This window comes from Labrus mixtus, chromosome 10 (assembly GCF_963584025.1).
Source record: "Labrus mixtus chromosome 10, fLabMix1.1, whole genome shotgun sequence".
NCBI lineage: Eukaryota > Metazoa > Chordata > Actinopteri > Labriformes > Labridae > Labrus > Labrus mixtus.
The window spans coordinates 20862233-20888847 of record NC_083621.1 but is presented as its reverse complement, the minus strand read 5'-3'; the positions used below and the strand labels follow the sequence as shown (position 1 = coordinate 20888847).

Genomic DNA, 26615 nt, shown 5'->3' with positions numbered 1-26615 from the left:
GTTATGAAATAATTGTTTATTTTTCTATGACATATTGTTATTTTATGTCTTCAGACATAAGGTAAAAGTGTATTTGTCTGATCTGGGGTCCAGTGGCAACAGTTTGCTGATTGTCCACAGTTGACCCCTGTTGACCCCAACCCTTTGGGAACTGTGTATTGACCAAAGAACTAGAAAGATGTTTAATAAATTAAAATGTGAATATCACAGTATAAAAACACAAATACTACACATTTGTTTCAAAAAGTAAAGTACTCAGTTAACAGCCACATTTCAGTGGAATGTATTTATATAGCAGTTCCCGACGTTGGGCTGAGGTCAGATCCGGACGTTGGGTTGACGTGAGATACCAACGTTGGATTGAGGTCAGATCCGGACGTTGGGTTGACGTGAGATACCAACGTTGGATTGAGGTCAGATCCGGACGTTGGGCTGAGGTCAGATCCGGATGTTGGGCTGAGGTCAGATCTGGACGTTGGGTTGAGGTCAGATCCGGACGTTGGGCTGAGGTCAGATCCGGACGTTGGGCTGAGGTCAGATCTGGACGTTGGGCTGACATCAGATCCACATTTGATATGAATACAACCCAATAGATACAAGACAGACAAGATAAGAGTACGACAACAACAAAAAACATTTTGTTTCATGCTGAACAGGGTTTTTTTTTATATTGGGGAGATTACTTTGCGTACCACCACAGGGAGCCCGCGTACCACAGGTGGTATGCGTACCATAGTTTGAGAACCACTGGTCTAAAGGACTTCTTATGGTTCAGAATGAAAGTTTTAATGACGTATTTTTTAAACATCTTTTTAATGTCCAAGAAAGACGTCACAAATACGTTCAATCTGAACCATATAAGGCAGTCCTGTAGACGTCGATACTGTATGTTAGACACTTGGTTTTTATCGTCTTTTAAACGTTTACTATTGACGTCCAAGTGACATCCTTACAGGATTCAAAATGAAAGTTTTCATGTCGTCAGATCCCGACATTGGGCTTATGTCATATCCTGATGTTGGGTTGACGTTAGATCCCGACGTTGGGCTTCAGAGCAAGAGAGAGGGGGAGCGATAAGGTCCACTGTCCGTACACTCTTGTAAATGTATCAAAACTGAAGCTTCTCCTGGCTCCGTTTTAAAAATGTAAATGTACAGCTGCTTGCAGCCGATTCTGTTCTGAACTCCAATAAATAACAGAATATCTGTTAATGTAGGCCTACAGCTGTTTGCTGTGGATTCAGTGCTGAACTCCTATAGCCTAAATTACGGACTATCGAGTGGAACTTTTGAAAACGCGAGGGAACTTTTCAAATAGCCTAAATGTTGTATTGACAATCTATTTACTTCGAAGCCCTCAAACTAAAGTTGTCAAATAAATGTTTTGATGTTAATTACAAAACGTGCCTTTGAGCCTTGGTGGAGAAGAAGCAAAAATGGAAATAGGTCCACTTATGTTAAATAAGAGTCACTTAAAGTTACTTTCCACCCTTGAACAAAGTAGGCTACTAAGAACAGATTCTTGATTTACTCAGAATCAACCAATCAGCAGCCTGACCTGACATACTAGCCTACAGTCTAGCCCCGCCCCCTAAAGCTGTGTCTTAAGATATAATTCACTATTTGAACACAATGAGAATTAATATTGTAAAAGAAAATGTAGAAGGCTAAATAATTTTTATGATATCTTGGCTGTTCGTAATTTCAAATGTATAAATCATCAAATCACCAAAAATGCTGACAGGTGATGAACCTATAGGACTTTTGCGGGATCTTTGATGGGTACTAGTTGTGGTGGGTTGAAGATCAAATGGCCTTGGATTTACTCGTCTATGTTCACTTGAAGAGGAACAAACTTCCACAGGACTCCGAAGTAAAACTGATCAAACAAATTCCTTTAATCCACAGTTTTGTTAAACAGTCTTACTGGATGATTCAAAGTCAAGTTCTCCTGATCAATGAACTCTACTACGGTAAAGAAACCATGTGGCTCGGTCCTTAATTGATCCTCAACTGCCTGAAACCGGTCTAACCCTCCCACAGCACTAAAGAGCTCTCTCTACAGAAAACCCACATGAATTAAATCAAATTACCTTTAGCTGACTTTTAATACATTTTATAACTTAACTTATACAATGAAAAATAAAAACTAAAATAAAGATGAACTCAAAATGACACTGCTTATTTATTTACGTTAACATGTATGAATGTAACTTGGCTCCTACACTAGTATCTGAACTGTGTTTCAGTGCTATTGTTAATTGTATTTACAGTGAGTGTACTATATTGCCTGGTCGCTAGATGGCGCTGTCTCTCTTCATCTTCTGCAGTGTGTCAGTCCGGTCACCGGGGCACATGTGCCTCTGCCTCTCTTCTCACTCTGCCCTGAGCTGTTCAAACCTCCGAGAGGGAAAGGAGGCCGTCCCAGTGTGCCGCTGTCTCTGCACGCCGCCAGCAGCTCTGATCCTTGTCTGCTGCTCCGCTTTAAAAGTCCTGGAAAAATATCCTGCGGAGCCACGTAAACTCACTTTATTTCGTTATATAACGAGCGAGAGACCAAACTGCAGCAAAGAACCAGAGCTGGTCCGAGAGATGTCCTGCATGCAGAACATGGTGAGCTCCGATTTTTCTAAGCTTTTCGTGAACTGTTCTCGTCTGCAGTGCACATGCAGCCGGAACCTGTGTCAGAACTACTGCATGGGCTTGTGATCTATAGAGATGGCATGATCGAAACTTTCTGCACAATATACCTGAACATGTTAACTTGTTAAGATGCTTGACTGTGTTAAAACAGAATCATAGAAGCCTGATGCCAAATGCCAGACTGTTGCTTTGGATGGATCAATGTGTTTGTCCCTAAATCAGGGTTAATCCTTAGAATGTGTTTTCACTGTTCTGGGATTTTAAAGTGTTTGAGTGTGTGAGGGAGACAAAAAAAGAAAACTGATGGACGAACAATCTTTTTATTAATACCTAGCCACTCTGCAGCTATGGTGGTCTCCTTAACGTCCACTGCAGTGTATTGAGAAGTGTTTGGCTGTAAATGTTTGGGTTGACGCTCACACTCCAGGGTCTCTTTGGTGCTCAAGACTTAAGGGACAAAAGCTGCTTCTATGTGTGTGAGAGTCACTAGTGTGTGTGGGTGGGTGGACGGAGGGGGGGGGGGGAGACACCAGCCCAGTCTTGGGGACTTCCAGACTGTTGTCCTGGAGACCAGAGGCCACAGGTGACCTCTGACCTGAGGACTCACGGAGCGTTGCAGGAAGAGACCTATAGTATTGTGGTTATGTGCGTGTGCTGACGTAAGTGAAGGAGCCTGTCTGACAATAGAGACACGAAAGATGTGTGAGCTGTTTTTGGAGACTTCATGGTAACCGCGCCTGTAGTTGAGGGATGGATTATTGGAGGATTCAAAGAGGGGATGCAGTGTTGTGATATACTGCTGTCATGTCAATGTGTTTGACCGATCACTGCACGGCAATCACAGAGACAGCTTAAGTGTTGTTTATGGTTAAAGTCACCACACAAAAATGCAGTCCCCCACCTCGTCCAGCCCACTTCACTGTGACACAGGGGGTGACTGAGAGGAGAAGATGAAGGATATTGTGCCGTCAGCTCTCCTTTATCATTAAAGGCGAAAAGATATCAAACCCAATCAAATAGTGCAGAGACTGAGCAGTTTCAAGAATCTGGCCCGATCCAGCTAGTGTTATATGATCAAATGATGATATAACTGTGATATACACTGACTGATTTAGGTCTGCATTCAAATACATCCAATCAGCTGTTCAAGCGTCTTTAAAATGATCAGTTTAAGCATCTTCCATAACTTTGATCTTATTGGCACAACCGAGGGCTGTGCAGTGAATCACAGTTTCATTTTTATCAGGATATGAGTTGTTGCTTAAACATATTGCAAAAATCACAGTTATCACAATGAAAACAAAAGTGATTTTATGAAACGCACTCTCACTCAGCATGTGTACATTTTGCCCATGGAGGAAGGCATTACAGCCATACTTTTATACCATTTTGATGATGTCAGACAAAGTTCAATCTAAACACCCTCAGATTATTTGATGCCAATTAGTGGTGGGAAAATAATACTTTGGATTTATTTTGGATTCAGGGGGGAAATGCTGCAAACACATATTTTGTGAAACATTAAGAACAGCAGGTTGACAAAAACGTATATGACTTCAATATAACTTTCAAATATAAGCTCTATTTTTGTTTATCGCACTGCATATTGTTATCATTTTATTGAACAATGAAATCACACAATCCACCCTTTTCATATTGTGCAGCTCTGTTGTATTTGTAATATAGGTGTAATGGCCCTTTGGGTTCGCATCAAGTAAATCCAATGAGCTGTTAACTTCTTTAAAATGATCAGTTTTAGCATCTGACAAAACTTTTGTCTCACAAGCATAACTGACAATTTCCCAAAAAGGCCTTCTCTTTTGATGAACACAATTGTCGGATTTACAGAAAACTAATTGCAGATTGTTTGGTGCAGAGTTAATTTATCAAACAAATACAGCAACACATGATAAAGTTTACAACTGGTGATTACTTGTGAAAACCATATTTCACCCTTTGGAGCGTTTCGGAGACATAAAGACAAAAGAAACTATGGCTTGATAATTCTTAAACGTTTTGTAATGGGCTCCTGTGTGGTTTACTTTGCTAATGTATGATATTTGTCACATTATAAACAGTGATATTATTTAACAGCTTCATGGTGAGGGGTTTTGTAAAAGTATCCGAGACCATCTGTTAGCTAAAAGCGGTGCGGGAAGATTTCTGACAACAACCTATTAGCAGGGTCCGTCTCTTCCCTGCTCTTCAGTCAGACATCTGATGTGATGTCTTCGTTCAGCTGTTTGAGCTCCCAGGGGGTTGACACTCCTGTGTGTGTGTGTGTGTGTGTGTGTGTGTGTGTGTGTGTGTGTGTGTGTGTGTGTGTGTGTGTGCATACTGCATCTCCTTAAATCTCTGGCAGCTGATGAAACACTAATTCTGCTTGGACGTCTGCTGACCATTTGCTTACTGTTGCTTACATGAAGAGCGGAGGAAACAAACTCATTTCCATCAGGCACAGAGATTTTCATAAACAGCACCCTTTTTTTTCATGGCCTGATTTGAAACTTAAATAAAAGTTCCATTAAATACCTTGACCTCTCAGAGGCATAAAAGCCAACTTACTTTCAACACCTTCAAAAATAAAGACAATGCGCTGTTCTGCTCTTTTCTTGTTGCGTGTAGGTGAAAAGCAGGTCAGTCATGCATGGTGCAGTCCAGATGGTGTAGCAGGGAGAGCACAGTTGTGAAGGCTCTGTGCCGGTCCCCTCAGGCAGACCAGCTAATCAAACACTAATCAGCCCTTCTTGCACTCACTGCTTTGGTCTGTTTCCCCTCTAGAACTCAGTTTCTTTAGCTTCTTAGATTATCTCCCCCTTTCTCCACAATTATCTTATTGTTCACTCCCAATCTTAGGCTTATCCTGTCACCCTTTCTCTCTCTCCTGTCTGGACTCATCACATAGACTCTTTATAGACAAGGCCATGCCTGACCGCTCAAAGAAGAAAGTGTCATGCTCTTACACTTCGAGCTTTCACTACGCGGTCATCCTTCTGCCTGTGGCTGGCCTGATACGCTCTCTGAGCCGTCTGTCGCCGCGATTAGAGCCTGGCCTGGTTAATAAAATCACTGTGGGATTTGGCTGGACGTGCATGGTTGCCTGTCTGAATTCTGCCACTGTCTGATATGAGGCTGTTTAGTAGCAATGCCATGACAATAAATACATCACATTCATTAAAACAACTAGAATCAAAGTGTTACACACACATATTTCTTCGTTTAACTGAAGGAACTCTCCACGCCACAGAATGACATGTTTATGCAGTGTTGAGTTTGACAGCAGCTGAGGTTTATTTATCCTTGGTAAAACATTGATTTACTACAAACAAATTTAGCTGGGTCAAGATGCAGAGCTCACGGGCTTAAGCAGAGTTATTTTTCAAATGTCAAAGACAGAGAACACACCTCAGTAGATCATTACCTTAAAGTGGCAGGTGTTTCCTTATGGATGAAGAGTTATCTTTGAGGATATGTTTCCACTAAGGACATGCCGCTTTACAAATTAAAAAGAGAAGCTATTGTCCCAGAGACACTTTAAATTGTATGACGTAATTATCAATATTTTTGTTTTAACAATTTCTAATTCGACTTTGTGTTATTTAGAAAGAGATGCTCATAGGTGAAATACCCACGAAGAAGAACCAGCTATAAAACAGCTCCATGAAGACTTTTGGCATTTTTGATTGCTCGTTTTTGATTTTAGGTCCATCATTTTACAGCTTTCATTCAAGCAGGCCATGCAGAAACAAGCCCAGCCCACACCCAACTGTAGACACAGTTAGCCACAAGCTAGTGTTTTCTCACATGGAGTTGGTGGAGACCAAACAAGAGCTAAAAGGTGAACGAATAATGGACCTATTTTCATTAAGTGCACAAAACAGACCTTGACATGTATGCTAATGTTACTCTGTATATTCTACATTTGTAATTAAGGGTCAGAGTATTACATTAACACCTTAATGATTTGAAGTGCCCCTTATAAGGGAAAAAGTAGATGAAGCTCAAATGTAGCTAAATTATCTGCAAGAAAAAGTAACTACTTTTGAATATTCTCACAAAATAGCTCATGGAAAGCTTGAAGCATCACAGACTGTTGATATATAAGAGTAGGTGTGAATATGCATGGGTGGATTTGGCCTAAAGAGGAAAAAGCTTCGTAGCCCACATGTTTATTCCTGTCAATCAAAATGTCATGCTCTACCAAGGGGACCATGTACTTATATTTAATCACAGTGTTTCCGAGTGTATGATTGTCTGACTCCACACCTCGCTGCTGAACAATAGTTTGAACCTCGTGGGACAGGTGGGACCCCCCTGACCTTCAGAGGGGAAAGGTCTGTGAGTGTAGGAGGGTGGACAGACCCCTGCTGTTACTATTGTCTCTGAATGTCACAAACTGAGAGGTCAGACGGAAATAGCCGCTTTATCCCTCTAACTGGAACAACATCTCATCTTGGGACTATTGTCCTGTTAGTGAACGTAGTGTTCTTCCCTCGTGTTTACCTCAGCTCAGCCGTATCGTTTCCTTGTGTATTGATCGGCCTTATCTCCGCGTGAGGAGCGCCTGCACTCACCTGCCTTCTATAGATAGGCTATCAGCAGCAATGGTTACCCTGTAAGTGCATATGTCTGTGTGTTGGGAAGAATGATGTGTGTGAAGAGTACTTGGCCCTTTCCTCTGTTATTTAGTCTGAAGAATTGTAGCGTTGTGGTACAAAAGGCCACGAGTCGGAGCCCTCCTCTGTGAGTGGGCATTGTTGTTTATTTTTATCAGTGTGAACAAGTAGCAGTCATCGAGGCAGCAGCAGCTCTATTCTCTTAAACAACATTTCATACTGCTGTCACATCGTGTTCTTTTACATCAAATCAATACTTTAGATGTAAAGGCTACAAGGTCTCACACAGGTCACTTAGGTAGTGGAGCAACATTTAACACTTATTGGTCCTTATAATATACTTGCACAAAACTCATGAAAAGGTTCATGAAGTTTTCGGGGTGCACTGCATGCGTGAACGCAAACGGCCACATTTCTCACTCTGATTTTACTCAGACTTTTTCCTGTTAGCGACCTAGTAAATGTTCCATGTAAAGTCGGGGTGAGCTACGGAGGCCCTGAAGTCCCAGAAAGTAAAACAGTATATATCTTGTGCACACAAGTTCATATCTTTGACCCATGTGGATTGGTATAAGAGGTGACTTTTTAAAATTTTTATAGAAGAAAATATTGATACATTGTGTATCGCCATTCATCGAAAAAATATTTCTAGATTTGATTTTTGGTCCATATTGCCCAGACTTAATGTAATTGTGTCTAACTACAGGTAGCATTGATATTAAGCAAAAAAAAAATATATAATAAAGCGTAGAATAGTAGACTGTTGCTACATTTGCCACTTCTGAGTCGTTCTTCCTACTTCATGTCTTGCCTCCTCCCTCCCGTCCAACAGGGATAGTCTACGGCTGTGAAGTGCATGTGTGAACAACCAATTCTGGAAGATTTCATGAGCAGTCTACCTGAGATTGTCTATACATTTTCAGCGGTGCATATGTGAAAACAGCTTTACTCATCTTTTACTGGTCTGTTTAGTTTATTTTTAAAGACATAATTTGACAATTTTGGACTTACACGATTTCTGTGAGTTAAAATTGTGATACCTCATTCAAATATATTTTTAAATGAAGTATATACAATCAACAGTTGGTTAGCTTAGCACACACAAAAGCTGGAAACTTTAACATAGAAAGGGTCATTTTTTTAACAAAAAAAGATCAAACAAATTAAGTTGAACTTTTTAAGCTAGTGAGTTTTAGATTTGCTGGTGGGAAGATTTTTTTTAGCCCAGCATAAAGCAAAATTATTTTCTTTGTGCTAAGCTAAGCTAAACCTTTTCTGGAATTGGCGTTATGTTTATAGCATGGACATGAAAGTAGCATCAATCTTCTTATCTGTCTCTCCAATCCTGAAAAACATTTAACCAATCCTCTCTTTTTCTTTCTGTGAACAAAGATATTCTTGCGATCGTCTTCTGAATCATGCAGTGACATAATATCAATTTGAATTCCCGTTTTTGAAGAAGAACTGGCCAAATTTAGAGACACTGAGCTCAGGTAAGTGTCTGCCCGCCCCCCAGATAAGGTTGTTTCACAAGAGCCAGACATCCAGTGTGCCTCCCGTAGCTGCTTCCTGTGATTTTATTGTCCTGAAGAGCTTAGGCAGAGGAAATGAGTCTAGCCCAGGTTTGTCGTCCTGTCTAGTTGACTGGTCAGAGAGGTACAGTCTTTCCGTTGTTTCTGCCTTGCATTTCCATCCGTTGATCTTCAAATTCTTACTCTCTTGTAACCCTGTCCTCCTGCTGACATTTTTCCATACATTTAACACACTTGCACGCGCTTTACAACTCCTCCGGAGCTTTCATGTTGGAGCTGCTGTGTCTGTCAGCTGGGAGACTTACAACTGGGAATCTGAGGAATCTGAGCCTGGATATGCCTGTGGGGCCCAGAGGTAATGACAGAGGTACAGCAGCACCTGTTCATGTGTTAGATTGGGCTGCAAGACTTTGTTGGGGTTATCCTCTCTTTTCATTTTTTTTTTAGCTAACTGTTCTTCGAATTGCACGGGCAGGCCAAAGGGAGCCACAGAAAACACATACTTGCTCTGGAATGCCTTTACAAGCTTGCCAATCTCTACATTGTGCATTTCTGGTTGGCAAGGTGCTTTATTAGCTGGAATTCCTGTGTGCCCACCTATTGGTGCCAGCTTTAAGGGGTCCTGATACCTCCTTTACTCCCCTCATGTCTTCAGCCTACATCTAATGGGGGTGAAAGAATAAAGGAGTTTCTCTCTCCTGGTCAAGGAGCCTAGAACAATGCCCTCTCTTTTCTCCCTCCCCAGATGCAAGACTCTCTAGTTTGAGTTATGTAATATGACACTGTGCAGAACCAGTCCAGTAACCCAGCTCCAGGAAGGGAGACTTACACTCAGACTATTGTCCAGACGGTCCACGCTGACACAACCCCCACATGCTCTCATTTTCCACTTGTGTCCAAGTTGTCTATCTTTTAACCAAGGTCTGATTCCTCATCATTGTTGTATTATCCGTGAGCAAACAACACAGATTGCATTGCTGGTGTTTGTCCGGTGACGTTGGCTCTCGTATGTCAATGCAGGGTCTGGATTGACTTCCTCAAAGCTGGTTCACATGCGGGGTTTTGTTTCTGGAACTGGGAGAACAGGTCTGACAACACAGGCTCCTGGGAAGCTCAAAGTGCACAAAGAGATGAGCAGGTGAGACAGGGAAAAGGAAAAGGAGGTTAAGTGTGAGCGGGAAAGTACCAGAAAGTACCAAGGGAGTTTATAGACAGACTTTTATCTGCTGCTGAGGTCAACTTAGTGATTTCTGCCAGTTTCCAGGTATATCTCCAGTGTTGCTGCTGCCTGTATTGGTGCCATCCTCACACCCAGCTTAGGATCAGCTTAGTCGTCTATTTAGATCCATGCAAAGTCATCCTGTCGTTGCCTGCAGGTCAGCGGTTAGGACCACGCAGCTCCCTCTAGTCCACACCTCCCATCTGCCATCTGAGACTGAGAAACAGGAAGTCATGTGGCATGATAATCAGTAGCGCGAGTATGAGGCAGATAAGAAAGAGAAATAGAGTGAGCATGGGATCAGGAGTATAGAAGGGGAGTTTCAGGTGGACAAACAGACAGGTAAATATGTCTTTTCCTTGTCCTACTTTAGATTATGTCTGTTTGCCTCTGGGTATTGTTTACTTTTTGTTAAATTGTCCTTTTAAAGTCAGTCAAATAATCGTAAAGGTATCTGGAATTCACTTAGCTAACCTGTCTGCAACTACTTTAGACATCAGCGAGCTTGCTGCTGGGACAAATTGGGTTATTTATATGCAAGAACGCTCAAAATGCTCTGAACTGGCAGTGATTTAAGGCTGCATTGTCAAAAACAAGCGAAAGCTGCAGAGAGAAGAAGAAGGCAGCCTGATTGTTAATTACTCAGCCCACAGGGTTTGATTGTTTGCAGTGGTGCTGCATTGGAATTAGCTAACTTTTTAACGAATTATTTTTTTCCTGAGTAAGAGACGTCACACTGAGCAGCATCCTCAGACTCTTCTTCACTCCCAGCACAGAACAATTATGCTAATTATCTGCTAATTGTTGAACGTGCATGAATGGAGCCACATTGTGCTTAAAGAACTATATATAGGATTATTTGCTCCGCTGAGCTGGACTTCTTGATTTCCTCAATAAACCCTCTTTTCCATTACATACCTTCTTTTTGTTTTGGCCAATGATTGCTGGTCTGATGGTCTATTTGTGTCCCTGGAATTCCCCCTAAGGACTACTTACAGCTCAAGATTGTACTCATGCTGGGTAACAAGCTTTCTTTGGAATGACTTTGTTCTTACACATTGTGTTTTTTTTTTTATCAATTGTATTACTTGAGGAGAAATGTCAGAGCCGTACTGCCTTGTGGTCAGTGTTAACAGTACATTTGTTACCTGAGTTGGCTGAACAAGCTGATATTAAGTAGCTCCCACTGTTCTGCTTCTCAGTACTAACAAACACCAAACAGCCGCTTTATTTACACAGAAACTCAAGTGGAGGAAAAAGTGCTGATGCTCTGACAGGGTGTCAGCGTGCGTCAGCATCAGTGTTTACTACCTGACACGCAGCCCGCTCTGCTCTTCTTCTGGTGTTAGAGTGTAGATGAGATCAAAGAAAATGTTTGGGATGTGATCAGTAAAGCTTTTTTTTTTTTTTTACTTGTGCGTTTCACTTCAGCCTAAATCTGAAAGCATCAAAACTTCAAGCACTCATGCTTTGGATCAACTCCTATCTGCATGTTTCTCTGAATCCCAATCAATCTTTCAGCTGCAGTGCACACTTTTCCCTGCGTGCGTTTGTGCTGAGTGTATGGTCGAACGATGAGGGTGTTAGGATAGGTGCTTACACGTTCACTTTAGCAGTTAAGTGGAACCAGTTCAGGTGTGGGTCGACGTGGGAACAGCTCGATTTTGTATGGCTGTAATCACAAATGGTGACTCCTACATGAACCGCTTCAGGAAACAAAGGAGCCACAGAGAGGAAAGAGAGAGAGTCTCTGCTCAGCCCCCCCCCCCCACCCCACCCCACCCCATCATCACTATAATGAGTTTAATTAGAAGCTAGCTCTTCTGCTTTTGTCTTTATCAGCTCAATTTAACTTCTAATGACTCCCAAGCTCTGATTATGAGATATTAGCCATTTAATGTCTAATATTACCAACAAGACTCTCATGGGAACTAAGCGATTCTAACAATAGACACTGTTGTTTCATCTCTTAAAAACAACCCACAACAGCGATTCAGGGCGTGTAGCAGAGGATCAGGGACCCTCCACTTCACCCATATCACTGCTGTATATATTATGTGAAGGCACATTAATAATTACCCAGTGAGCAATGTAAGGAATGTGCATTTTCCCCCTCACATCTCTCCCTGTTCATTCTTCACTCTGAACTTCTGCTCTGAATTATAACACGTCTGCTGATAGCAGCGCTTGGCAAACACTGCGCACTGTACTTTGCTATAGCTAACACAGAACAGAAACCAAACAGGGAACTTGAACTGGATTAGACATTAGGGGGGAAATGAATACCGTTCCACTTTGTTGTTTGTTTTCTCACGAATTCCAATGAAGTGAGGTGAAAAAATATTTCAGATTTATCAGAGGTGTTGACTTCCTTTATAACATCATGGGAAAACTCGTGATGCGTGTTTATCCAGTTTGATACCTGGATAAACACTTAAATGGAGTAAACATGTTGGAGTACATTCTAGCACTGACATAATGCCACGAACTTATCACATATTAACACTTGAGGTGTGTGTGTGTGTGTGTGTGTGTGTGTGTGTGTGTGTGTGTGCAGGATGAGTTAAGTGCAGGTGGATGTCACTAAAAACAACACTGAGGTCAGGCACCTACCTGCTGTTAGCCCAATCTATCCTCCTATCACACATAGAACACAGAAACACAGACAGACACACACAAACACACACACATCTATAGAGGTTGAACTTGTCACCTCACAGCGGGATCAACACAGACATTCATCTAAACAGCGTGAGGGATTATGCAATGAATCCCTTTAAACACAACAAATGAAATCTTCTCTTCTCTGCTCGAAGAGAACGGGATTAGGGTTGTTGTTGAATAAATGTCCCCATTAATAACACGTATATTAATACATTGTTGTGTTGACCTCCTGAGCACACTCCCTCAGCATGCCATCTTCTCCCACTGACTTACATAACATCAGCCAGATCCAGATCAATAAGCTTCCATGAAACACCAGTGCAGCCAGTCACCCCAGTTAACCCCAACACTGCTACTGTAGTCCGGGCCAGTAACTGAATTCTAAGCAGAAATACAATACTATTAAGTCAGCAGAGTACAGGCCAGTGGCACACTGCAGACCACCATCAATAGGCTAATAGATAAGTGAGGAAGCCCACCTCTGAGGGAGTGTGGTCTGTCAGGATCAGGGCAGTGAGACAAGTGAACAGAACTGTAAGACTCTTAAAACTTCAACCTGGTGTAACTCCTCTAGAGGTTTTGATGTTTCTCCTATACTTTCTGGATCAGTAATTGTTCAAACTTTGGGGAAATTAAACGTTTTAGTTTTCAAATAAAAAAGTGAAATCGATCTTCTCAACAACAAGACCCATTTGGACAGGTAGTTAGTCAGCCCATATCCATCTCAAAAGAAACATTATTGAAATTAAGATAGTGATATGGATGACAGGCATGAAAGAAATGAAGGATGATATTTGAATAGTTTTTACACATTGAAAATTGAATAGGCACTCTATATATGGATAGTTATTATAAAATGTAAGTCATATGCAGGGATATTTTTCTATAAGAGGTTGGAAATATGCTCAATAATGAAATGTTAACCTGTGCGTATCGTGTGCTTTTCTCTTAGATACTGATAACAACAATCATAAAGTAGCATTTATAAATTCAACAACACTTTGGGACAGTCAGTATTGGCTTTGAATTAGAGCTGCACAAGCTAATGATTAAAAATAAACCCAAAACATATCAGAATTTATTACATTCAATTAACAAAACATATTGGCAATATTTTCACATCATTTACACTAGCTATCAACTAATCTCAGATTAAATGGTGCCAATTTTGTCAAAGCAAAAAAAAAAGGTGAGAAAAAAAAGGATTTTTGGATTCAGGAGCGTCATTTTACAAACACAGGTATGTGTATAATATGAAGAAAAGCAGATAGACAGATAAAGTGTAAGCTAAAGCTAATATGCAATCTTTAATTTGTGTTTACTTCACACACTTCATATTGTTGTAGTAATACTGAACAATGCGATCGCACAACACATAATCCTCTCATAATTTGCAGGCGTACTTGTAAACAACATTGCTTATGGTATTTGGCAAGTTTTGGACTTGATTTCTACATCTCTTTTTCCTGGGAGTGTAATAAATACCTAGAAGCAGAAAAAACAACTGCATTTTGAACACCGACCTACCTGTGATGTGATGAAACTGTCAAATATTAGATAATAAGTAGATAAGCTGTTTAGCAACTGCAGTGTTTCCAATATTCCCACAAATGTGTCATTTCTCCCTTGTCAGAACTTGCGCACTAAATCGTCTGCCTCTCCTCTGAACGGTCTGTGCGCTCAATAGCGCCCTGTATCCACCACCATGACCAAAAATGACCTTTGACCTCTATAAAGGCTAAAGTCTTGGTCATCAATGGAGACAGTGTGAGTGTGAACACTGAGCCTTCAGCTATAGCTCCAGCAAATCCAACAGTGAGTGAATTATGTCCCAAATTTCACTAAGTGATCGCTCCTCCACTCAAGTGTCATGAAATGAAAGTCGACCTTTTTATGCACAATTCTGTTTGCTCTCGTTCAGAAAACAGGAGACAAGAATCACGTATTGAAGCCTGAGGCGTCAGACCAGATTTTCCATGTCTTGAGTGTGTCTTGTGTCTTGTTAGATTTTGTAGATTTATGACGCTACATGACACACAGACTGCCTTCAGAGTGCACAGAAGAAGGAGCATTTCATGACCCTGCTTTTGAACACTTTGAGTCCTCAGAGAGGCCTTGGGGTCTGAGGAGAGGAAAGAGGTCTGTCTGCCTGATTGTCTCCCATCTATAATGAATAACCTGCCAACAATTAGAGTCTGCTGCTGAGCACTTCTCCGCTGTCTTGCCCCACAGCCAGAGACACACTCACTCATTACACGCTAGAGTGTAAAAGTCAACCAGAGAGTGAAGCTCTCCTTTGCTTCATATGTTGGATGGTTTTTCCCATTTGGCCTCTGGTGTGGCTCACCCTGCTACTGCTGACGAATGTCGACAGTGAAAACAGCATGGTATCAGATAAAAGCCCTGCTTTGGTTTTATATGAAATGGATTTTGTACACTCTGTGCCAGAAATAGATCTTACAGAACATCCATCACTGTTTAGGATGATCAATGAGAACCCTGTTTTTTCATGCTGAACAGTTTGCACTGGTCAGCGAAGAATGTGATTCTGGTATTTTAAAACTGAGGGGCTAGTTTTACATTGAGTGAAGTCTAAATGATCAGCTGGCAGTTGTAATATGGGCTGCAATTCACCATTTTCACACAGTATCCATGATTCTCTCACCTCAAGCTCAGGGTTAATCGATTTCTATTATTATAAGTTGTAGTGCTATGTCAGTAGTTAGTTGTATAAACTCAAGTTATCTGACATTCTGTGTCAGTTAACATTTTCTGATCGATCCACAACTAAAAAGGAAAAAATGTCGGAAAAGTTAATCTGGGCTGGAGGAACATTGGCCAACATTAAAACAATGTTTATATCTCATGAGCTATCATTAGTCAACAGCTAATGTTGGCACCAGCCATGTCAGTGCCTAGCATCGGCTAGGTAGCTTTTAATGCTAAAATTGATTTTAGATTATGTTTCACAATATGATTGGATCGCCAGGAAATCCCGTGCTGACTGTAATGCCTGGGTGGAAGTAGCTGCATGCTAACATCTGAGTCAAAACAAGTTTGTACTTTTATAGGGCTCAGTTGCCCCAAAGCATTACATTGGATACATCATATACTTTTTGCCTGGGTGTTACTTGTTAGAAGGCATGGTTGATGATGACTCTTTTCTTCCCCTAAATACTTTACAAGAATAATATTCATTGATTAAAATCACTGTAAACGCACCACTGTAGGCTAAATGATACTTTCAGCTTCCTGCTGCACTCTAGAGAGCTGGACCTTTGCTCATGTGGTTGAAAATGTAAAACCAATTAACGTTTTTTTCTATTTTTGTAGTTTTTATCAGATGAAGGATTACTCATCATTATCATGATACAGCCTGTGAATTCAGATTAGATCCATATTTTGGAATTGTCCCTCTTCAGCCACATTAAATGACAGTGTAGGTTGGTAAGTCTGGAAGCGTAATACTGCAGATCTCTGTAGAATAGATTAAAGAAGGCCAGTGGCTGAATCAGTAATCACTCTATAGTCCTTTACACAACTAACAGCTGTGAAAACCAGCACACACAGCTTTGATAGAGCTTATATAATGTAACAGAGTGTGCAATGCGTGGGAGTTTTAGATGTAACCTGCAAAGTTACCCCACAAACGTAAACAAACTTTGATCATGAAGCCGTGGAGAGAGAGAGCGCTGAGGGAAGAGGGCAGAGGATCCAGAGCTGTGAGCCGTGTATAGGCTTTTTTCGGGGCTGTGTTGTGTGACCCTCAGTGTGAGTGAGCGTCCGTGGGAGTGAGCGTTTTGTTCATCAAAAAAAAAAACGGACGAGCCTGAGCTTGTGTTGTGCAAAGCATCTTTGGAATTTGGCTCCCTCGTCCTTCTCTCCTCCGTCTCAGTCCCAGCGCTGACCTGTGTGTCTCTGAGGGTTTGAAATGTCCCCTCTGCACGCTCAAGCATTTCATTGAAAGCTTTGTTTTCCCTACAGGACACCTGATTACAATATTTAAGGAGAGAGCACCCTTGAAATCCTACACTTGAAGGTGAAATGCTTTGTTTTCTTTGTGATTGCATTGAAGTGGCAGTTTTATGGTTTTCAGCTTGAGTTAGGACATCATCCTGAGAAAACTCAAGCCAAGACCTTCACTGTAAAGCTTCAAAGCAAGCCTTTAGAGACTCACAACTCCCAGCAGCACGTTTATATCTTTCCTTTTAAGTATGCACTGCTCTAGATCACCAGCAAAGTACAGTCTTGTGTTTTCAAAAGTGTTTTATGAGTATCTACGATGCATGGAGTGGATGCATCGGGGGGGAAATGCTAGACACCCTTATACTGAAATTAAAACAGGTCTGATGCAAGAAACAAAAAAAATTACATTAAAAAACATCATGTTTATGAAGATATCATGAGTATAGTCCACCAGACTGGAGAAAAAATATTTTTACTGTATTCACTGAAAGCCTTTTCCCAACACAAACACAACACTTTTCCATCCGTGCACTTCTTTGACTTTCGAGGTCCAGTTCACAGCAAATGAAGCATTTTCTGTGAGGGAGGCTGTGAGAAAGTTGCTCTGCAGCTGCATCTAGAAGTGGACAGTATGAGAAGGTGAGAGAGGCTCATCTGTTACCTACGCAGCACTTTGATCCACTGATCCTAAACTTTTTATGTGTGATGAAAGGTAGCAGCTTCTGAAAGAGCTCGTCACTGCTTTGAGAGGAGCATAAATCAACAACAGAGCTTTTCAATTAGACAGTAACTGTTCAAGGCTGGTAGGAAACACTGCTTTGATGCATGTGTGTTCGTGTGTGTGTGTGTGTGTGTGTGTGTGTGTGTGTGTGTGTGTGTGTGTGTGTGTGTGTGTGTGTGTGTGTGTGTGTGTGTGTGTGTGTGTGTGTGTGTGTGTGTGTGTGTGTGTGTGTGTGTGTGTGTGTGTGTGTGTGTGTGTGTGATTTAAGGAGGTGTGTTGCATTTCAGGGCCCCTTGATCAGTCAGACTGGGCTGTAAATCTCGCTGTGTCTCCTGGTTTACTCTGGCCCATAAACCAGAAGGCAATTATGGAAAACAACTGGATGCAAGATTTCTTCAGTCCTGCAAGATTTGTGGTTGCAGCCCTGACAGGATTTTTACTCCCCTATCTACCCGAAAGGAATTGCTTTGCCTCACCCGCCGCCTTCTCCTCCACCCCGGCTTCCCGTCAAACATCGATTGGCCTCTTGTGTCTTTTGCAGATAGAAACAAGACACATACAGAGTAAAATACCGTACCTAAAAAAACTGTATCAGACCTTGGCCAGTGGCCGTTATGTTTGACACACTCATGGTTTATTCATATGGTGTCAGACACATACGGACTCAGCATGACCTGCATGAACCCGTATCCATCATGTCTTACTCTGACCCGGGAAACAGTAAGACAGGAAGACTTCCTGGTCAGAGGAAGTTTAAGTCCCCAGAGTGAAACATTTTATTTGATTACATTAATGATCATTGTTCTGGCTGTATGATATGGGCTTATTAAGAGCCGGATGCTTGAGTGGAAAGTTTTACATCAGGGGGAAATAGTACTTCATGAATACAAACATGAGCAACTTGGGCTGCTTTGATCTCAGCCTGGCGGAGAGCCCTGAGTGGAGTGGGCTGGAGCTGCCTTTGCACAGCTCTCTCTGCCTATTTCAACCATTTGCATAATTGTTATAACTGTCGAGGCCGGCAGCGCAAAACACTTGATAAATGTGGAAAGTATTAGAAGCAGGAGGAGATGCCAGAGTGTCACCGGGGGTGTGTGTGCCCATACATAGTGTATATGTGTATATATATCGGTGTGACAGTGAGAGAGAGAGAGAGATTGCTTTAAGGTAGCGTGTGTGTCATGATGAGTGTGCACATACTGTGAGCTGATGGTGAGGCAGCAGGATGGCCCAGTCATTAGTTTGGATGAGTCCGGGTTTGATCTCCCATGAAGTCATGCACCTGCCAAAAGACTCTCTCCCATTCTGGGGGTTATTGCAATTTTTATCCCTTAAATCACCTCTAAAATGTACAAAGCTTGGTTTTCTACCCTCCAGACAGCCGCATGGTGTTTTCAGTTTAACTTTGGGTAAACGTACTTAATAACCTTTTCATATAATAACTTTTAATAACAACCTTTTTTCCAAATGACCTGAAATTTGCTTGGAGTTAACAGTGTTGAGAGCTCATCTTGTTGGTGTCTCTTGAGACTCTTTTATATCTTTAACACCTTTGACTTCTTTCATTTTAGCACATTTGTCATCTTTCAAGTTGGATCGTGACATGACATAAGAAGTTGAATGTCCCTGAATGCACAAATAAAAATGTCACACATTGTTGATAAAAAATATTTTTGACAGATTATTGTTATTACTATAGAACTATTTTGATCTTGTTATTAAATGAGTCAGAATTAATAGTGGCCTGCAAAAATATTAAACAACAAAGACATATTTTGAAAATGCTTGGCACTGAGCATTAATATATAATATTATATATATATAATAGAAGTATATTTGCCTTTATTCTCTACCTGTTCCATAGATGCCACATAAACTGGTTTAGCACAAAATGAGACGTCGCCTCCCTCTGGTCTTGTTTATAGTCCGATACGCTGCGGCATGTTTGTGTGTTTTATGGTCTCAAGAAGGTTTTATGGCTGCTGGGGCTGTTTATGCATGGAAAGAGAGAGGGTCAAAAAGGTGAAATCAATAGTGATCCTTAATGAGGTTGTCTGAAAAGAAGGGAGGGAGGGGATATGGGGATGATTACAGATTTCACACATTTCCCCCGGGGATTAATATAGTCTCTCCCATTCTGAATAGAGGTGAATAGTAGAGATTTGCTGTAAAGAGTTGAAAAGGCTCAAACAAAAAGAGATACGTGTTGGGGTAACTTGGAAATTGGTTCAGTTTTATCGGTCAACAAAGAAAATGTTTAAAAATGTTGGCTTTTTCTGACAGCTCGCAAACCTAATCTCACACAGCCAGCCATCAAATAAGTTAAAAAAGTATTCAAGCCATGCTAGACTTATAAGGGCGCACTGTGTATATGGTGCATTTGGATACACACATTATCGATGGAGACAGGAAGTCTGCACAGAAAAACAGCCGTCACAGAACTTGATTAAATCGTCCATAATGTGTATGCTTACTGAAGCACTTGTGTCTGATTTTGTTCTCTGGTTTGTAAAGGAAATGGGACCTGCTGTGGTAGCCTAGTTGGATAAGAGTTATGTAACAGGATTGGGATGGGACATATGCTGCCCGTCCTCAGAGAAAAACAAACCGTCACTGAGTACATGTTTTAGTGACCCTGTAGTCTTTTTATCTGCCCTTTAGAAATAATGACACGATGCTGCAACATCTGCTTCTTAAAAAACAGACATTTTAAAATTGGTTTTGGATTGGGATGGTTTTGGGTGAAACAGGGCTTTGGTTGAGTTTGCAAAGCTGTAGTGTTGTGAGAAGCAGACTTGTTCTAGCTGTGCTCTGAGACAGCTGTCTGTACAGAGAAACACAGCTGATGAAACGTCAGCTCAACATCCTCCCAGGGTGGTAAACTGGCACAAAGTAGAGTTTATTTCAGCAAAGTGGGATAGATAGGGATCTTTCTAGGGTCCAGACTACATTAACTTCTCTATCCTCTACTACTATGTCATGGATAGCCATGACATTTTCCACTAACATTTACAGTCTCAAGAGGAAAAACCATTGAATGGGTTGTTACAGATATTTTAGGCACCCAAAGAATGAATCCTAAATATTATGGTTAGCAAATAGCATTTTGTCTTTTGGCACTAACAGGGCAGTCATCTCAAAATCTGTAAAAGTATTGACACAAAGCTAGGTATGAATGTTCAAGGTCCCCTAGTGATGAAAAAACATGTGTTACTCTGTGTAGTCCTAATTAGCAAACCCAGTGAGGTTAATGCCTGCTAAGACACTTAAATATAAAACAAATACGAAACATATCCGTCTACACTCCACAAGTTAGCCACGTCAGTGTGAACATGTTGGCATGCTGATGTTAGAATAAAGCTCAAGAGAGACTGTGCCTCAGTACAAACTCACACAGCTGCTAGCATTGATGTAGACTCTGCATCTTTACTAAATGACTGTTTGAAAAAGAATCGCAAACCTTACAGATTAGTGGTTTATCATTTGTTTGGCTCACTATATCTATCTATGTATAGGTGTGGTGATGTTAAGTCAAGACATTTGAAGAGGTCTTTTTGGGAGCTTTGTGACAGCCCTTTTACTACAGCTTTGTGACATTTCTTAAGCAATTAATTAAGATTATGATCATCAGATTGATTGGAAATTAACACTTCTATTAATCGCAGCCCTTAAAATATCTAGAATGAAAAGTTATCTTTCATTTAAAAAGTTAAATGTTTTAAAAACAGTTACAGCTTGCAGATGACTAAAAGTTGCCAAAAGAAGCATGTTTGTCAACTAATTATTTAATCACACAGTTCTTTTTCTACTTTTTCCACAGAGCACCTCACCCCCCCACAGAGTCCTGTAACCAATGGCAACCTCAGTCCAGACTCTTCCTCTGACCCGTGGTCCCAGTAAAAACTTCCGTAACCCCTTCCCAGCCTCGTCCCTCTCCTCCCGCTGCGGCATGGGAAGTGTAGGTAGTCTGGTGGAGCGGCCAGATGTTTCTCCGACTAAAGGCAGCCGTGCAGTTCCCCAGGTGAGACCCAAACAGACCAACGGCCTCCTGAAGAAAGGTTTCACCCAGAGAGAGTTACTCAACTACCTCAACATCACCAGGTGAGCACTGCTGCTAAGAAGCATGCTTCAGATTACAAGGTACTCTAACACATGGCAGGGCTTGACCTTAGTCACTGTGCTTGCAACAGGAAAGAGCCTAAAGCAAGCCAAAGCAGCGACGGTAAGAAGGACATCATCTCTGGTCTCAGCTCCACCAGTGGCCGGGAGGACGAGAACTTATACGCCAAAGTGTACAATAAAGACGGCACTGAAGTGGATTTGACTAAAAATTCACTGCCAGGTTCTGGCAAGTATGAAAAGGTGAATGATGTTTTACTCTCTTGTAATTTGTTAACGCATTTCATACATCAATTCAGTTGAATGACTTTCCATAATACTGCTGAGGCCGTTAAATTGTTCAGTATCACATTTATACAACTCTGGCAGTGTGATGCAGCAACCACACAGTACAACATCTTACCAGCATAAATCAACCTTATTGTCCTCCAGCTCACCAGCCGAGATTGAGAATCTGTAACTAGCTGTGTTCTTAATTTATTGCAGCAATAAAATCTCACCTTTTTCTCTTGAATTGATCAACACTAAGAACACAGAGTCGAACAGTATTGATTTCATAGAAACATTAAGATTTATGTTTCATAGCTCAGCCCCCTTTGCTGAAAATAAGGTATTTTCTCAGCTACTTTGTTTTATCTTTTCATCCACTTCAATTGCCCTAAACTTTCCTTTTTTCTTCACAGGCTCGGTTTAGGTCCTCTGCCTTCAAGCCTGTCACCCCCAAAAATTTCAGCTCCATGCAAAACCTCTATCCGTCTTCCAAGTCAGAGGATGTGGACCATGGCCTCTCCAACGGCCTGCAGAGAGGCTACGCCCATGTCACTAAAGCTGTGTCCACGTCCTCTTCCTCATCCTCACCTTCCCGTCATGCAGGACCGACATCCAGTGGTAACAAGGTAGCCTAACATTTGTCATAGCATAGAAGAAAAAAAATGTTCATTGACCTCAACAAAACTAGTTGAAAACTGAGCCTTAGCCCACGGAATAAATATGTTATAATTAAGTTACATCGAGAACAGAACCAAAGCAGTTTTCATTTTACTCAGGCAGAATTTGTGATAATTATTTATTTTTCTCAGTCTATTTCTCTAACAATGAATCATAACTGTATCATTTTGAACATGTAGGCTGTGTCCTCTGTGCGTGGGATAAGCCAGGAGGATGATAACCTGTCAGACTCGGGCCATAACTCCATGAACAGCCTGCCGCCGTACAGGCCTCCATTCCGCCCACACCTGACCCACATCAGGTCTGCCACTGCAGCTCTACTTCATATTCAGTGTTGATTTAATTGGCGTTTTTCTGCTTAATTACTGTGTGGGAAGTGATGATTTAAGACATTCAATTGTTTCTTTTTTTTTTCTCAAGTGCATCTATGGGCCACATCAACACCATCGGCTCCCTGGATCGAACCTGTCTAAGCCCGAAAGGCGTTGGGTCAGGGGGCATGGCCATTGGAGAGATGGCCTGTCGGAGCATGGCAACTCTGAGTCGTCTGGCTCCATATGGAGGAGAGGCTCCACCCCCTTATGAATGGACACTCTCCATGTCTGTGGAGGAAGTGGTGAGTGCAGGGCAGGCAGACACATCGATGGATGGATATGGACAGGTGGATTTGTATGGATGGATAGCTGAATTGAGGACTTAATGAATGAATGGATGGATGGATGGCAGGAGGGTATGATTTAAAGATTGGTAAGTCATTTACACTGTTCCTTCAGGTGCGTGATCTTGAAGAGCGCCTGGTGGAGAAAGAGCACGAGCTGAAGCAGATGAAAAGAAACCTGGATGAGAGTGAAGGAGCCATCGCTCAGGTGGATCCCATTTTATTGGTCCGTTAATCATCAATCTAGACATCCACCTGTCTCCCTTTTGAAGTCTGACCCCCATCTGCTTGTCACATGCAGGTATTTGAAGGCAAACAGCGTCTGTGGGAGAAGGAGGTAGAGGAGCTAAAACGCCTATATGCTGCCAAGCTGCGTCAGGTTTCCCAGCATGCACAGCGTTCACAACGCAACCTGCAGTTGCAGTTGTTCAAGGCCCAGCAGGAAAAGACCCGACTGCAAGAGGAGCTCGAGAGCCTGACGAGGGAAAGGAGCCAAGAGGTTGGAGCTATGGTCAAGCCAACCAGTCCCACTCTGGAGGAGACGCAGTGGGAGGTGAGGCCCTGGAAAGTCAGGGGAAATAGACTTTATGGCTGGAGAAGCACTTAAAAAAGTAGTAATTACAGGGGACAGTGGAGATAACTGAATTCTTTCCTCGTTTGTCCTTTCAAAAATGATCCAATCAAGGCCCGTAAAAATGTATGTTCTTCCACTCCTTAGTCCTTTTTTTCCATATATTTCATCTTGCAGGTTTGCCAGAAGTCAGGGGAGATCTCACTGTTGAAGCAGCAGCTGAGGGACTCCCAGGCGGAGGTGACCCAGAAACTGAGTGAGCTTTTTCAGCTGAAGACACAGCTCAGGGAGACTCGCACAGAGCTGCGCAACAAGGAGGGCCAGATAGATGCACTGAAGCTGGTCCTGCAGGGGACACAGCGGCGCAGACTCCCCTCTCAGACTGCACATGACAATGAAAAAGGATCTGATGAGAGTCATCCAGCGGGGGCGACAGGTAGATTAGCGTCTCTTACCCGTGTGTACATATCCACACTGTTAATGTTTCAGTCACATGCTTGGATGTTTGAAATAAATACACCGTACATTAGTCATGCAGAGGTCAAAGGTAAGGTTTGAACATTTGTTGATACAGCACGAGACAGAACGAGAAAAAGCAAGATTCAAAGACTTATCATAAAACCAGACTGAAATGATCAAAGTTCATTCAGAAAAAAACGATTTTTGAGGCCTTTTCATTGCCAAACACTAAGCTATTTAAGACCTAATAAATCCAGGCATAAACCCAGCTTGTACACATTGGAAAATTAAAATAAATAAGTGATCTGTAGCATAGATAATATGCCACAGATGCATGTCTGGCATCAGAGTAAGTAAGGCATCTAATCTAGGCTTCTTATCAACACAGCAGGAGCTTGTTTGAACTATTTTGAGTTTTGGTGTCTACATACTTGGATCTAAATCAGGTTATTTCAGCAACCAGGTCAGGAGCAGAGTTTTGTGCCCTTTTAAAAGGCAGCCCGTGTCTTTCATTATATTTTCCCTACGGCTCTGTTGAACTTTAAGTTAAAGCCATGTGAACTTTGTTGCAGGAGGATGCGGGGGCCCTACAGAGGAGCGTCTGCGCGCTGAGCTCCTGCTGGAGCGACGCCAAAGCGAGGCCCAGGCCATGGCTTTTGAGGAAGAGAGGAAGACATGGCAGATAGAGAAGGATAAGGTCATCCGCTACCAGAAGGAGCTGCAGGCCAGCTACTTAGACATGTACTACCGCAACGAAGAGCTTGAGAAAGATCTGCAGCAGCTGAGTGTAGGCAGAGAGCGGGGAGGAGCAGGAGGAGGAGGAGGAGGAGGGAGCAGAAATGGGACACTGGAAAAAGAAGTACCGGACCTGAGGATTGAGAGGGAGGATGAAAAACAAGAGGAGAGACCTGCCTCTGGTTTGCCCTGGATAGAGAGAATTGAATCATCGGAAATTTGAATGTGACTGATTTGCAATGCAAACTGTTTTCTCCCTGTAGTATGGATTCTACGGAAGCTCATTTGTGCCAGAAAAAAGGGTAACTATTTCACAATTAAGACCCATGCGAAAAAAAGTAGTTTGAAATAAGTACAAAAAGTATAAAAGAAAACTCACCAAGACAACAATGTGGAAACAAGATTACACTAGGTAAAAATCTATATTAAAAAGATGAATAGAAGTTGTTAATTTTATGAGAATGAGTTCAATTTAGAATTTACAAAAAAAGGTTTATGAAAGAAGTATGATTTACTAAATCAAACATGCAGAGCAACATGAAACTATTGGAAGTCAAACGGTTCACTCAAAGTCAAAACTAGAACTCATCCAATCAAGAGATATTTCAACTGTTGAATTAAATGTTTGATTTTAAGCTAATATTTTTTTTTACTTGAGGACTATTCTTATTTTTTAATCATATAACTTTTTTTTTTTCAAACCCTTGTTAAAATGGGTTTAATAGGTTCCTCTCCTTTTGCAGTTCTCTGCCCTTGCACCCCTGTTGATTGTGTGAAGCCCTTATCCTGCAAAGAGCAGACCAATAACCTTCTGCAGTGTGCTCTTGTTACTGAGGGAAGCTGCACAGAAATACTGTTTCTGCCTCATTTCTCCTTAGCAGAAGAGAAGTGGCCCCTGGACTGACTTCTATCTGTAATAAACCTGTAAATGTTTGATTGATATGCTAACAATTTGTGTGTTCATTTTGAGTTACTTCTTGGTTTGGACTGCTGTACGGTCTTGACAGTAGCCAAAGGCTTCAAAGGGATGTATTACATCTTAGCACCTGTTCAGTCTATGCAGGAGGTTTTGTTGATTAAGGATCCACCTGGACTCATGGAGGAAGGCTGCATCTCTGGGTATTGTGGATTAGAGCTTTCTGGTGCCAAGGTGCAAATACTATTTGTTTGTCATTAAGACAACTCTGCACCCTACTAAAGTAACTTTATTTTTCATTTGGTTTTCTGCCTGTGTCAGGTCAGATCTCTATAGTTTGTACAAAGTGTCTTTTTGATTTTATTGGCCTTTTTTCCATAAACTCTAAGCACACTGTTGTCTTATTTAAGTGGGTATATTTTTGCATCTTTCCATTGCAATGGAAGCGATCAATAGGTGATGAACATGACTGCTCTTCCTATTGGTGCAATTTGTTGCACGCGTCCAGCCAATAACATCCAGTGCATGACCTAGATGAAGATGTTCTCCGCTGTTGTTTATTGTTAACATATGAACGTTCAAAAGCCAGCTCCCAATCGACCTTTTGACATACTGTGACTCTTGTCTATTTACTGAAAGTTAAAGTGTACAGTATATGAATATATGTTTGGTTTGTATTCAAAATAAACATTTATGAAGTGGTGTAAATATGTAAGTGGGTGCTTTCCTGTCTCATTTTTTGGTGTAAATCAAGGCTGCACAATGCTCAGAAGTTGGCCTTTCTGTTAACTGTAGTACAAAAAGGTATGAAAGAGGTGTAACTGAGGGCTTTGACCCTGAGGCTCAGAC

The 26615-nt window shown here is 41.6% G+C and overlaps 1 protein-coding gene across 3 annotated transcripts; it reads left to right on the top strand.

Annotated features, from left to right (window-relative positions):
- The first annotated feature begins 2373 nt into the window (after window positions 1–2373).
- On the top strand, window positions 2374–26481 carry n4bp3 (NEDD4 binding protein 3). 3 transcript variants are annotated; one of them, XM_061048698.1, is made up of 10 exons: window positions 2374–2612; window positions 21181–21461; window positions 21551–21722; window positions 22163–22375; window positions 22607–22728; window positions 22848–23043; window positions 23201–23311; window positions 23387–23638; window positions 23834–24092; window positions 24688–26481. In XM_061048698.1, exons 2-10 carry the CDS (start codon window positions 21214–21216, stop codon window positions 25071–25073), a joined length of 1959 nt encoding a protein of 652 aa, XP_060904681.1. In that variant the 5' UTR covers window positions 2374–2612; window positions 21181–21213; the 3' UTR covers window positions 25074–26481. The 3 variants fall into 3 exon arrangements, with proteins under 3 accessions (XP_060904681.1, XP_060904683.1, XP_060904682.1); XM_061048700.1 differs by having other exon boundaries at window positions 2375–2612; window positions 23201–23293; XM_061048699.1 differs by lacking the exon at window positions 2374–2612 and adding an exon at window positions 9984–10351.
- Window positions 26482–26615: the final 134 nt, after the last annotated feature.